General features: G+C 37.7%; 1 protein-coding gene across 7 annotated transcripts in view; it reads left to right on the forward strand.

Moving 5' to 3' along the window:
* B3GNTL1 (UDP-GlcNAc:betaGal beta-1,3-N-acetylglucosaminyltransferase like 1) overlaps nucleotides 1-14,751 on the forward strand; it is a 105,929-nt gene that overhangs the window by 18,602 nt on the left and 72,576 nt on the right. For 5 of the 7 annotated variants that reach the window (XM_079323524.1, XM_079323523.1, XM_079323526.1 and 2 more), the window contains one exon: nucleotides 10,761-10,856. The exons of the other annotated variants lie outside the window; for them this stretch is intronic. In XM_079323524.1, the coding sequence (XP_079179650.1) occupies nucleotides 10,761-10,856 (96 nt within the window). The remainder of the gene's footprint in view (nucleotides 1-10,760; nucleotides 10,857-14,751) is intronic. 7 annotated transcript variants of the gene reach the window in all.

Below are 14,751 nucleotides of genomic sequence, written 5' to 3' on the forward strand. Positions count from 1 at the left end.
GGCTTTGGCTGGGTTCTGTCACTCTTTAGAAGGATGGGGTAGTGGGAGAAAGAGAAGGTGGAAAAAAACCTGTGGGTCAAGATCAAGGTAATTTATTAAAAGCAAGGAACAGTCCTTTGGTCAGTTTGGATCTGCTGCCCTGACTTGCCCACCCCCAGCCTACTGGAGATGGGGAATGCTGGGGAGAGAGCATTGGTGCTGTGGGACAGGACCCAGAGCACTGGTGTGTTACCAGCACACAGCCCTGGGACGGCTGGCACGAGCAAAATTAACTCTATTGCCACCAGAGCCAGCACATTTTCCATGCTACAGGTATAGAAAATGTGTGGGGTGCCTGTGTGAGGTGTAAACTTCTGGGTTAGTGCTGGATCTTACAGAACTGTAATCCAAAAGCCTGAAGGAGAAAGGGGAACATGTTCAGCTGTTCTGGTGAGCAAATAGATCAGTTTGGTCCAGAGCCCCTCAAAAATTTTGACACAACTTTGAGAAAAGTTGACCTGATCACAAATTTACTGACCAGTGTCAGGGTGGACTTCTGTTCTTAAAAGGATGATCTCTGCTGCCCTCAGAATAATCATGTCATTCAATTTTCTGGCCTTGGAAGATGCTTGGGGGTGTTTGAATGAAGTTTTGTTCTGCATTGGAAGTTCTGGCCTGGCTTCAATCAGTCTGATAAACCAGCGTAGGTGGAGGGGAAAAAAAAAAAAAAAAAAGGCAGGAGATTGAGAAATGCCTATGAAGCAGTGAGCTTTTTTGGTTTGTTCCTGAAATTCTAATTTGCAGACTTGCACTTTCCACTGTTTTGCAACTTCTCCTGACCTGGATTTTTGACTTTATGCAGTCTCAATATACTTTCAGAGATTTTATTCCTAATCCAAGTCCTGCTGATTGTTACTGGGAGTCAGATTTGAAGACCAGTGTTCCCTGTGGGCCGTGATATTGTAGGTTTCAGTCTGTTGGTTTTGTTACTGTGGATCTACAGGTAGGAAAAGTCTCCCACTTTGCCCACTGAGAGAAATCTCCCAGGTCCTAATTAATCCCTGAGGTTCTTCCTCTTTTGTGTTACTCTCAATTGCAAATTGCCTTACTCTGACTTGAAGCTTGGTTACTAAACAGCAGAATCAAAGATATCAGATGCCTCTGGGATCTTCCCAACAAGTTATTCTTTAAATGAACCTGTGTCTCCATCTCTGGAAAAGCAAGAAGCTTGCCCCAGGTTCAGGTAACAGCAGCAGCCTTTGTCTCATTTCCTGGATCACAGGCTCCTTAATTGTGCTTTAAAGAGCAAGTTAATTTCTATTCTCTTAAGCTGCTCGTATCTGGAACACATTTTAAAAATGAGGTTTGTAGGGTGGAAATGTTCTGTCCTTGGAAAGGTTCAGAGTGAAGGATTTTGGATCACAAAATACAAATCATTAATACATTGTGCTTTTTATTAAAGTGTGACTGCTGTCACCTTGTCCTCTGGTGATTATTTTACATCATCTCTAAGTACCCCTGGCATGAATTCTATAAATAGACACTCTCAGAAGACACAGGTTTTTGAGACTCTGTGTATTTATACTACAAATTCTAAAGATCTGTTAAAGAAATATAAGGCTCAGTACAAATCCTTACTTTTAGCACTTGTAAAGCTCAGGGACATCATACTGGTTTTGTTTATCCCTAGAAGCTGCATCCATCCCTTTTATCCAGGAAAAGCCAAGTGTTGCTTATTTACCACACACAAAACATGTATGCTTTGTTGGCAGCTAATTAACAGGAAGATTCAAGATTATATTTCCCTTAATTCTGAAAAAATCATGCCTTCATATCTTATCTTGTGTTCTTCTAGAGGAGCTCCAGCCTTGTGTATGCACCAGTGTTCTATAGAACAACTTCCTAAGTTTGGAGTAGCCCAGGAAATTATTTCCCACATCACACACACTGTGCAGTCCTTCACTCTGCCTCACATTTATTCTGTTATTTAATTCAGTAGAGTGTTGCCCTATGAGAAGTCCCACATTTTTTGTTTCAGGGAGAGAGGGGATGTCAGCTGTGCCTGCTCCCTGGTTGTTTTGTTGCTGGCTGCTTCCAGCAGGCCCTGCCCTGGGCATGCTGAAGGAAAATCACTGGAACTGGGAACGATCTTGGAGACACTGTGTAACATTAAAGAGCTTATAAAATAGCTAAACTTTTCCTCACTGTCTCCTACCTCAGTGAGAAAACAACAGCTGGAGTGAGAATGTGGGCAATAGAAATAAAGAACATTATTTCCTTTTGTTTTCTCTGGCTCAATAGGAGGTGAAGCAGTAGCAGTGTCACAACGAACACCTTTCTATTTGTTGTGAGATTACAATCCTCTGTCTCCAGCAGGTAGGATACCTGGGCATGTGAGAGAACATGAATATACCATTTGCATTTCTTCAATGAGCAATTCTCACTATTTTGCATCTCTAAAGCAGATTTTTGGCATATTCTGTAGCTTGGCTTCAGATCAAGAGAAGCAGTGCCTAAAGCCATCTTTATCTGTTGCATTATCTGCCTGTGTTAACCAACTGCCTGAATTCTGCATATCTTTGATGGTTAATGTGACTCTGAGATAGTTGATGGGACTGAGTGAACTTGTACAATGCCTGGCTGGTGGCTCACAGACCTGTTCACCTGCCCTGGGAGAGATGAAACAAATATTGCACAATCGGCCAATGAATTGGAGAAATCAGCAGATGAATGAGAGCTGAGCTGCTCCTTTCTTTAAGGCATTGGATGTTTCCCTCCCATCCCTACTGAACTTCACAAAGTAACTACATTTAGAAGTTAAGAGGATTTTTTTTTTTTTTAATTTTGGTCTGGAAACATCCATTTTTAAATTCTGAAAGTTATAATTTAATAGACTTTTTTTTTGTTTTTCTTGTCACTGTACCCTGTGCTGTTCTGCTTGTCAGGACCTGCCAGACCTTTCTGCCACGTGTTAGAAAGTAGCAAAACTGTTTTTCCTTCCCTCCTTTAGAGAGTGCTCTGCTTACAGAGAGCACTAATTTGAGTCATATCATTCTTTTCTTGTGGCTAAAATGCTCAGATCCTCATGATTCTGTAGTTTTGTGGTGTGAAAGGACAATGAGTGTCTGTGAGGTTTTATTAAAGTGCCATAAAGGATCACTGCAGAGTGCTGAATGTTACTTCTCTGACCTCCATTTAAATTCAGTTCTCCACTTCTATTTAATTTTCATTCTTCCTGTGTTCAGCAAGGTTGTTGGTGATTTTCTCTCATTCTGTCTTTAATTCTGAAGTCCAGCTTTTACCATCTCCCCTTAAATACTTTGTCCTCCACTTATATAGCTTAGCAGATTTTCCTTTGATAAGTGCTTTTATTTTGGACATGAAGTTGATTAAAATCTTCTTTGCATGGAACTTAAATAATCTTTTTTTTCACCTTAGTTAATTTGCAGAGCTCTCCTTGTGCCTCCCTTACTCAGCATGTTTGAGACAGATCAGTGTGTGCTGCCCGGGCCTGTCCCAGCAAGCACTGCCTGCAGAGGTTCATTTAATATCAGAATTAATTCATACAACAGCCATTGAAGAGACATTAATTGAGTACTCTCGTGTCTTGAATGACAAACCAAATTTGTTTACATAAACCTGTTAACAGGAATTTGTTCCACTAAAGGGGCTGAGTAGGTCTGAAGAGGCTCTGGTCTATCTTTGGTATAGACAGAAGGGAAAATGAGATTATATTCCTGAGGTGATTACATGCTGTTGTTGATTGTCCAACATCAGCTCATTTTTTTTATGTGGGGGGGAAAACATATCCAGAGGAATGTTTTAATGAACTAGTCTTAATTATTTTGATCAGCAGATTTTTTTTTTGATATTCAGTTCCCTTTTACTGCACACTATTATCAAACTACCAAGTCTTACACATTCTTCTCCAGCCTTGAAAAATGTAACTCTGAATTAAGGCTATCCAATATAGATACTTATAAAAACATTTTTAGATTTCACTTCGGGAAATTGTCATTAGAGGTTTTTAAAAGTTATAATATTTCAATAATCTTCTCCTGGTATGGAGGGTAGAAACTAAAGCAGCAGTTGTGTGAAGGTTTTGTTTGAAAGTGGTGACATTGGAATATGTTTAGAGGAAAAAATATGATTTCTCTTTTTGCACTGAAGAATATGAAATGTTTTCTTTGACAGTGTGACAGTATTATTCTCTTACACTTTTGGTAATTAGGCCTTTCCATGTGTATCATCCAGATCTGCTGGAATTCAGCTGTGTCTTTGCTTTTTATTAGGCAGCTTCCTTAAAGATTTTTTCTAATTTGGTATTTCTGAAAAAAACCACAGAGCATTTTCAAAGTCACGATGTCAGTCTAGGTCTGTTCTACATTTAATCAAATAGCCCAAATGGGAAACAGCCCAACTGACAGGACTTTGTAATTAAATTTGTGTTTAAAATGGCCTCCACATGCCAATAACACCATCAAATGATTGTGATTACTCGAGTTTGACATTCATCAAAGTCTGACTGGAATGTGTTTCATTCATATACACATATTTCATTTTTAGAACTATATCTGAAGCATTAAATGGTTGAAAATCAAGATTCCCTCCTCCTGCTGTTCAGATATTTTGCTGAGGTGTTCAGATATTTTGCTGAGGTGGTAACTACTGCAAACCAATCAGACTTTGTGGAGCTACAGACAAAAGAAATTGGTATCTCTCAATGATATTTATTTGAAGTTTTCCCCAAAATGTCACATGAAACTTCATGAACTCACACATGTGTAAACATCTTTTTAAGTCTTTCTGTGTTGTGATGCTCAGCTGAGCTCATTCTGATTACACAGCCTTGACTTCTTGTTTTTCATATAAATTCACTAAGGAAAATTCAGCCTTCCTTGGTTTTTGATTACTCTCTTTTTATATGCTGAAAATAAATATGGAACATCCTTTTGTGGACTTTGGAATTGAACCAGTGTCAAGCAGAATGTTTAACAGGTGGTTAAATATGGATTGCTCCAAGACAGCACCTGTGGAAATGGATTTTCATCTGACCTGAAGGCTTCTCTAGGGAGACAGCACTATCAACATATTTTATAATTTTTAAAACATGCTTTAAATACACTAGGGTGTGTTTTATATATTTACACGCAATGCAAATTACCTCACAGGTGTCATGTTTTGAAGAACAGTTTCCTCCCTTGGAAATGATTGGGAGAGGAAACACATTTTACTACCTTCTTCCTGTAGTAGATAATTTTGGAAAGATTTTAACCACATAAAAATATTTCTTTCATTTATCTTTTCTTTTTCCTTTTTATTTGCATTAAATGGTGATCACAAAACCTTTCTTAAAGGAAGTTACTGCATAAAATTACTGCAATAAAAATAATTGAAGTAGGGTTTGGAGACAGCAGAGGTGACACAACACACCCTTAACACAAAAGATTAATGGACTTGATTAGAAAAAGAGAAGATGGGCTTGATTAACTAAAGCTGCTCTTAAACGTTCAGGATAAGGTAAATAACTCTTACTAGCCTTTTATTTTAGGATTTTTCCATCTGTGGGCTCTCATAAAGAGGCATGTTGGGGAAAAAGGTGTCATGCCCTAGAGATAATCCTCCCTGTTTTACTTGTTATTTGGATAATCTCTTTTTTCACAGAACATTTTCTAGGATCAGATGTTATGATTTTTCTAATTAAAGCATCACTAAGTACTTAATTACATTCTCTTCAAGGAGGTTTACATCATTCTGTCATATTTCTAAAATGAAACACAACACTGCACATTCTTCCTCAGAGTGTAGAATAAAGTTTTGGACTTTGTATAACCTTTGAAAGTTGCATTTATTTTGGACAGAAAAACTGTACAAAACCATACAAAGAACTGGATTTTTTTTTTTTCATGCTAAAATAGATATTTTTCCAATACTTGTTTCAATAATAAAGTTCCTTAGGAGAAGATACATTATATGAAGAATTCCTGTGTGTGTTTGTACATCCAGTGCCTACTGCCTTGTGGAGAGATTAAACTTTTGCCTGTCTTTGCTCATTTCCTACTCTTTTTAAAACAAGGGTGGAAAATATTGGGATAAAATTGAAGACCAATTATTTCTTCATCCTCATTTCCTCTTTAGTACAACGGATGGGTTCTGACCCATAGGCTGCCTCCTGAATGAGGAAGATTGTTTGTGGTAAAGGAAGTTGTAGTGATTAAAAAACTCCAAAACACCACATATGCAGAAAACGAGTAGGTTTTAATTATTGCCGACTCATTTAAACTCTGTTTCCTCTCTCCTGCTTCCTTTTCCATTTAAATGTGCAAGGGAAAACATAAAACTCTGAAATGATGAAAATAAAAAAGGTCTCTACCTGAATATTGCATTTGGACCAAGTTCTGGCACTCAGTGAGTGGGTGTGGGGTGCTGGAGTTTGCACATGGCAGATGTGGGACTGAAATGCTCATTTTTCAGTGCAGCAGTTTTGTACCTGACAGGACAGTGACTCTGGGTGACTGAGCAGGATTAGGTAATGTGTGCAACAACCTGCCCAGCTCCTCTGAACACAAGCATAACTCTGAATTTACCCAATGTGCTCACTGGATTTTCATTTTCAGGGTCCTGTGACCTGGAGAACCTCATAGATATTTTTACTATTGTTATTTGTACTGTTTTAGTTGTGTCACATTTCTGTTCTCCTGGCATTGTAGTTCTCTAACTGCTGAGCATGTTTTCAATGCAGTGACATAAATTACATGTCTGAGATGTTCATTCTGATAATGTTATTTAGATACAATTGATTAATTCCACTCCTAATTGTGTGGAGTGGTAGAGTTACTAGAGAAGAGAGATTCAGGTTCCTAAATACAGACCTATAATGCTATTTTGACTCCTGTTGAGACATCTACACAGGGCTGGCACATACTGGAGGCTTTTGGTGAAGCACTAGGGGAAGCCAGGCAGGACTGTGGGGCCACAAACTGATCCTATATTTGGCCACTTCTTCCCACAGAGCTCATTTTAAGCCATTTTTGGTTTTTTAATTGACTTGTGTTGCCTTTTAGTGTAGGTATTTGTTGGTACTTAAGATAAAACCCCTGTTTTGTGCTCTTACTGTGCTTCCTATTACTGTATCTGGCTGCCATAAAGGGTAAATTATTTTGTATTGTGTCCAGAGACACTAATGCTGATTGCAATAAAATAAAAAGCTAAATGAGCTCTAAGTTACCTTTACTACATTAAAAAAGTAATTGTCTGCTTAGAAAGCAAATTACCTCATTACTGCTATAGCAGAAAGGATTGTCATAATTTTCTCTCCTGATGAGAGTTTTACTTTTTCCTGAACTGCATAGTCCTTTGCTATGAGCCAGAATTTTTTAATTCATTGCTCATATTACTGCTTCCTATACAAATAATATTCATATTGCATTTCAGCAATATTAATAAGAAGCCTATTGCATTTATTGTGTATATTACATAGTTTAACCTAAAAACGGGTGTGTGCCACTCTACAGCATTAATAGTAAAAACAAACTTGTCTGATTAGATCAAAAAGTTGAAAGTTGGATGAACTCTATTTTTGCATAGAAATATTCCCAAAATACTGAAAAAAATATTTCTAATGTAGAGTTTCTTGTGCTTTCTCTGAATGGGTACAATATAGGCCAGAAAAATTTTTATCAAATAATTTTAAATGTTATGAGAGAAGCAACAGTGAAAAACTTTTCACTTCAGTTTGAAAGCTCTAAGGAAATATTAAGTGAAGTGAATATAAAACCTTTGTGAGACGTGGAGGAAATGGAACCAGTGTGCAGTTGCTTGTGCTGCCACACCTTACACAGGGGAGCTGGAGGAAGCTGTTTGTACTCAAAATAGTCTGATTTTCATTGTATGAAAGAAGCTGGTTACATGAGCTGGGCTTCACAGATGCTGAATCAAAGGCTCAGCTTGGTGGAGTTTATCTTGCAACCACAAGTCAAAAATCCCTGTCACGTGTCAAGTCCCATTGGGAGGGGAATGGTACAGCTAAAGTGCAGAAAGGTGTGGGATTTGTTTGGCTGAGGATCTAGAACTAGACTTGATTGCATTGTGGCAATTTTCACCATTGTCTGTAAAACAAACTTCTTAAATGATGATGAAAGTGGCTTTGAGTGGAGCTGGTTCTGCAAAGGAAAAGAAAGCAGATCTCAGGGCAGAGGGGAGTGCAAACATAGCACTTCCTACAGCACGTTAACTTTGTTAATGAGTTTGCAGCTATTTCCTTGTTGTGCTGCAAAGTTACATTTCCAAAGGTTGTGCTCCAAATTATGGCTAAATTCAATGTAACCCATTGATTTTTCTCACTGAATTACCAGTAATTCCTAAATAACCACTTTATTTGGGGAGGATTTTTATCTATTTTTTTTTTCTATTCCAAAAAGCTCAAAGCATTTTAAGACCTACAAAACAGTAAGTACAGAACCAGTGGTATGAGCCAAAATTCAGAGAAGTAAATTGGAGCATGCAATGGAATTGTCTGTGGGGATAGATGGAAGAAGGAGGGAATTTTGGCTAAGACTTCAAGTCAAACAGTGATGTATAATCCAGAAAAGAGCTGTCAGGATCCAACTGAATAGCACTTCTTCTGTCTGCCTTCACCTCTGCTTGTGTGTGTACAGATAATTGATCAAACCTGCTCAGTTTTCTCCTCAAGTGTGAGGAGTTGGGATTTGAACCAGTTGTTCTTTGGAATTCAGGAAATTAGTCATTTAACTGAGCACCTGGATTCAACATTTACTTTAGTTTTTCTTGAATTATGAACAGCATTTATAAAATTATCAGTCTGCTCAAAAATTAATATAAAAATATGAAACTATGTCCTCTGCTTCTAATTTAAATTTCAAGCTGCCAGGAAGGAGATGACTGCACTTCCTACTTGGCTGTAATTGAAAACCAGGTTTTCAGAAAAACAAATTTGAAATTCTTTTTAATCTCTCACCTTTTGAAAGCTCTTTGTATTCTGTATCTGTTCAGCTTCACTATGACTCTTTAAATAAAGAAACTAAGTTTCCATCTTGTACTGTGGTAGAATAGATTGAGGTATAAAATAAAGGTAGTTTTTCCCTTTTACCTTTTATGCAGAGTTTTGTAAAGTGCCTTTGTAAGTTAGAAAAACCTTGGATATGCAAGAGAAGGCTAATAAGGCCTTGATTAATGAATAGTAGAAAGGGTTCTATTTTTAAATAAAAATCATCCTTGCAACCCAGAATAGACATACATCTGACATGACTGTTGCAGGTTTTTATCATTGTGGTGTGCTGTAAAAACATCTCTATCAACTCTTCTAGTTGATATTTAGTTTAAAAGAATTTTAGCTTAACCTTCTGAAAATATCTTAGTATTATTTAGCTGTAATATGAGGGTTAAGTTAGGATGAGGATTGAAGTTTTCCACAGTAATTTGTTGTTCTCATTGAGGAAGCATTTCCTGGTTCAGAGACATTCTGGTTTATTCTTATGGGATAAGCAAATAACATTTTCTTCTTCTCCATGCTTGTTATTTTGATTGTATTTAATCATACTCTAAATTGTGATGTTTCATTGCCAGCAGTCCCCCAGCAAGATCTTCTCATGATGTTTTTGTTCCCACATCAAAAGTATTCACAACTGCACATGCAGAGCTCTGGCCTGCCTGCTCACATCTCTCTGTGGTTCAAAGCTCTGCAAACACAGATACCTGGAAGATTTAGGAATGCTTAGGCTGGGAAATAAACCAAGGAAGTTTCCCACCTGTTCTTGAACAGAACTTGATTATCAGAAATTAGTGTTCAAAAACACTAAAGCCCTGTGGTGTTAGCTCTCAGTGGACAAACATATCTTCAGTGGGAAGCACCATCAAAATCAGGAGGAGAAATGGAGAGTTACAGTGTGATGTGAGTGCAGTAGTTGGTATAAAACAGTATCAGCTCACTTTGCATAAATCATTAAATCCTGTGGTGCCCTGAAGGTTTCATGTAGACTGCAGACTTCAGGAGGAGCAAACAGCAGAGTTCTCCTCAGCTTTTTCCTTGTCTAGTCAGAGATTTGTAAACAGTTTGCTGTTTCTATGAAATTGCATTAATATGTGTCTGTGCAGATACAGGTAATATGTAGTCTTGCTGATATTCTCTGATACATATTGGAAGCTATTTCTGAACATCTATTGGCATAATAATATAAAAATTCATATTTAACCTGTTCACCTACAGAAGAGTATTAGATAAGGAGATATTGCTCAGATGGTTGTACAGTGCTTCAGTGACCAAATCTAGATGAGTTGCCTACACTTTTCTGCCATGAACAAAACAAATCAGAATATGTAGGGGATTTTTGCTTATTTTTTATTAATAAAAGTAATGGGGTATATAATAGGTTATGGGACTGTTGGCAGGATTGCCTGGTGTTACTCAAGTTCCAATTTTTGTTTGCTGGAGGAACCTTTGGTTAAAATTTTGCATTCTAAATGTCTGCCTATGGAAAATTTCCTTTGAAAATTTCAACCAAAATGGTTCAAGTATTCCCAAGAATGAGGTAATTGGAAAGATACTTCCCAGTTTTTTCCAGGTCCTTTAGAGTCTGTAACTATTTAACACTTGAACAGAGCAACTGTACCATATTATCTATGAACATAGAAGGGGGCTAGTAAGGAGTGTATAGATAATTCTTGGAGTTGCCATGTTTTGAATGTTTATTTTGTGATACTGTTTTGTTGGCACGTGGGTGTACAGCAGTTTAACCTGGGGGATTGATGTCATTTTGCTTTAGATTATTGGTTGCCAAGTCAGAAGAGAACCACTGGACTCTACAGAACGATACACTCGCTGGATCAATAACCTCAGCCAGGAACAGCTGCTGACACAGGTACCTGCATTTCAGCTGTGCCTGAAACTACAGCAGGAAAATAAAGGAAGAGGTTTATTTGGATGGATTATTTTCAGTCATAAGCAACACTTGATAGTTGATTATCAGATTCTCATATTTAAACATGGTTTGTTCAAGAGAAGCCAAGGTTATGGAGCACGTGATGATTACAGAACAATGACCTCAGTGAGTGAGAATGAAGCGTTCAGGTTTGGAGTGAGCCCTGCATATCTCACTGCTGCCTGGGTTAACTACATATCCTTTCATGTCCTAAAATTATGTTTTTTCTTTTCAGAAAGTAGATTTGAATACAAAAGGGGAAAAAAAATCTTTCTTGAGAATGATTCTTCTCCCACCCAAGGTAGTGACCACTCCTGTATCTAAGTTTTGCTTAGGATCATTTTAAACCAGCAGTTCTTCAGGCATTAAACATTGAGCTCATTATACATTGTTTGTAAGTGAGATGCATCTTGTGCAACTGAAGATGACAGCTTTGGCATAAGGAGCAGTTGTTTCATTAGGCAGGAGGCCAATGCTGAACTAAAATAGAGACTAAAAGAGACTTTGGCAAAAACAAATTAAGCTGTGGAAGAAATCAATCCAGTTTGTGGAGGAATGTTGTACAGAATATAAGAAATCTAATGGATGGTTTGCACAAAACATCCCAGCAGGCTTTAAGATTCAAGTATTTGGGCTTGGGTTTTGGGATGCTGTGGTAGAAAGACATTTGGTTTTGATTTCCCTGGATTTAAGTGGTTGAAAAGATTAACATATCCTTATTTGTTAGACTTCATTATAAACTGTGTTGTGTTCCTCTAACTCCAAAAAAGCACTAGCAGGCTCTGCTATGGTCATTGTAACACAAGGAGTAATCTACAGACCTTGTTTTAAAACCACCTGTGGTATTACAGCTCCCTGTAATTCACCAAGGGAAAGCAATTACAGAAAAAGTTGCCCAAGGAATATTTGAATTTGCCTGTGAATGTGACATTAGAAAAAAATACAGATTTAAACTAGTGTATTTATCTGACAACAGCATCTGGATCATTGTGCTGGTGAAGAGAAAGAAAAGCTTGAGGGTGTAAAAGCTTATCCTGCACATTCTGAAGTGTTTCATCTAAATGGACACTGGATCTTTGATTGATTAAGTGGCAAATTAAACAAATATCCTGATTTTGAGATTATACAGAGAAAAATCCTCTCATTTTAAATAAGATGGGAATCAATATGTTCTGAAAGAGATTATTTAATATTGTGTTTCCAACAGTAGGATGCAAATATGATGACCTGGGAAGTCCCTTGCAATCTTACATGCTACAAATACCTCTTAAAGCCTTAATAAATGCATTATCTTTAAATGTAATTTAGAGTCACACAATTTACAGGTAGATTAGCAATCTTGGATCATACATTGGGTTTGGAACTACCAGAAGTTGTGGTACTTACCCATGAGTTTAATAAAATGAGCTTTATAGATTCACACTGTTTATGTGTTCCTCATTATTTTTTAATGTGCTGCCTGTTCTCCACTAAGTTAAATGCAGAAACAGAAGTTCCTCAAAGACAGTAGATTTCTGAGAATTCTGTGAGGGTCTCTAGTTTTAGAGAAATTGTGCTGCACCAGCTACAATCATATGTTGTTAAGCACCACAGAAACCCCTTGGAGGGAGATTTTAGGTGCCCAGTTATCAGACAAGCTTCAGCTGTTACACCAGCCTGAGGCAGTTTGGCTTTTCCAGCTTTGGAGATAAAAGAGCTGCTTGGTTTCTGTGAACACATGGCACTTCTGCTTTTGTAGTCTTCTGATTAGAAATTCAGGTAGAGTTATAAAAGAATATTTTGCTTTTTCTTACTTAAAACAGTATGGGGCAGAGGAAGAATTGGGAATAAAAGCCTGTACTCTAATAATCAGGGTATGAATCAATTATCTAAGGTCCTGCTCATCTGCCCTAATATATCATATGCTTTACTTTGTGTGTGGTTTTTTTAAACTCTTTTCAGTACATAAACCATAATGATGGGCCTGTGCTAATGGATTTGTAGAATCTCTGAGAGAAGCAGTCCTTGAGGGAATTCAGGAAAATTTGCTTTAATTTGCAGCATATTGTCTGCAGCAGATTCCTGTAGTGAAAGCATGTTTAGATTTTTTTTAGCTGTCTTTATACTCAGTGCTCTTTACAGTCTCCTCTGCTGCATTTCCACACCATGCACATGCAGATCATTTGTGCTGGAAATTGGGAAACCAAGTGACCACTTAAAAAAGGAAAAAAGCCAATTGTCAAGACCATGTCATCCCCTATCATAATGTTTATGTTATTGATGAAATAACATTCTGTGGCACTGGATTGCTCTGCTGGCCAGTGCCCAAAGGCAGGTTTGGGAGCTGTGGTTGGTAGCAAATATTTTGGGAGGTGCCTTCAGACACCTCTGTGCTGGATGCTGGGTTTAAACAGCATCAGTCAATACCAGATTTTTGGATCAAATGTCCATCCCCTGTCCTCATGCTGAGAAGATCTTTCAATACAAAATGCTGCCAGCATTTTCACTTTTCCCTTAGCCCTGGCCTCTTGATGCTTACTCATCCATTAAATGTTTCTCTAAACAATTATACTGTAACATTCCAGAGATACTTTATGGTATGCGTGAAATTTCAGAATATATACCCCAGAGAGTGTGGTGGGAGTGAGAGGGTACAAAGAGAGCATGGTAATGAAAAAACCTACTTTTTCAAAGATCAGTATTTCCTTCCTCAGTGTTATCTTCTGCATAAATGACAGGTGATCAAACCACACTTTTATGGATATAGTGATATAAACCTTAAATACGTGTGTTCTGGAAGACTTGCTTTTTCTGACCAAGAGTAAAAAATGAAATAAAAAAGGATAATTGTAACTGTTTGGTAAGTGACAGGTACAGGAAGAAAATGAGCAAACAAATTAAGAGAACTGGCTGTTTTGATGTTGAATTAAGTGGAAAAAAATAAAGATTAATACTAATCCAACAGGATATCTGAGTCCAAATTGTGTTGTAAATGTGTGTAAATGTGTGTAAATGTGTGTAAATTTGACTGAGGTTTGATCATGCAGCCCTTCTTTTGCACTGGAAATGTTTACTAGGCTGTGCAAGTGAAAAGTTCTGAATGGTTTTAAGGTTGGATTCATTGCACAAATATTTATGCAAGTCATTTTTAAGGACTGTTGCTGACTGTAAGTAAGAGAGCTGAGTTCATGTCCACATCTGTTAAATCACTGCTTTGGGTTAGTTTAGTCTCAGCCTGTGAAGTATTCTGTTCAGCCTGAAGCACAATCCCATCTTTTCCTCCTCCAAAACAAGACATTTCCACCCCTTCACGTGGGTTGTTCACTTGGGAAGCAGGCAGCAATGTCAGAGTGACTCGTGGGGAGACTCCTGCCAAGAGGAAGGCCTGTGGATGATAAGGCTGGATTGTCCTGATGTAGATGAATAACTGTCTGAAAAGCCACAGTGATTCTGGACAACTGTGTCTGTATGACTTCCTGATACATGCTGGACTTTGCAGGTTATCTTGGAGCTCTTGGTGTTGGATAAATCTGGAAATTGTCACAGGTGATTTGTAGTCCATAGCAATAATCTCTGCCAACCACCTGACAGAACAACAATCATTAACATTTAGAGCACTCTCTGTGCTCTAAAAGGTGCTTTTTCCATTTCACTGAGAGCTTGAAAAGCTATGCTTTTCTACTTACTGAGTCTTCCTATATTAGAGTTTAATTAAATATTTGATAAAGATTCATACAACAAATCAACATTTACTACAGATGCTCAATTTGGAAATAGTGCAGGGAGTCAGAGTGTGTAGCATATTTTAAAGGCCTGACTTCATGGGCCTTTTCCATAAATTCAGTGCATTCAATAT

Source organism: Erithacus rubecula, assembly GCF_903797595.1.
Source record: "Erithacus rubecula genome assembly, chromosome: 20".
Taxonomy (NCBI): Eukaryota; Metazoa; Chordata; class Aves; order Passeriformes; family Muscicapidae; genus Erithacus; species Erithacus rubecula.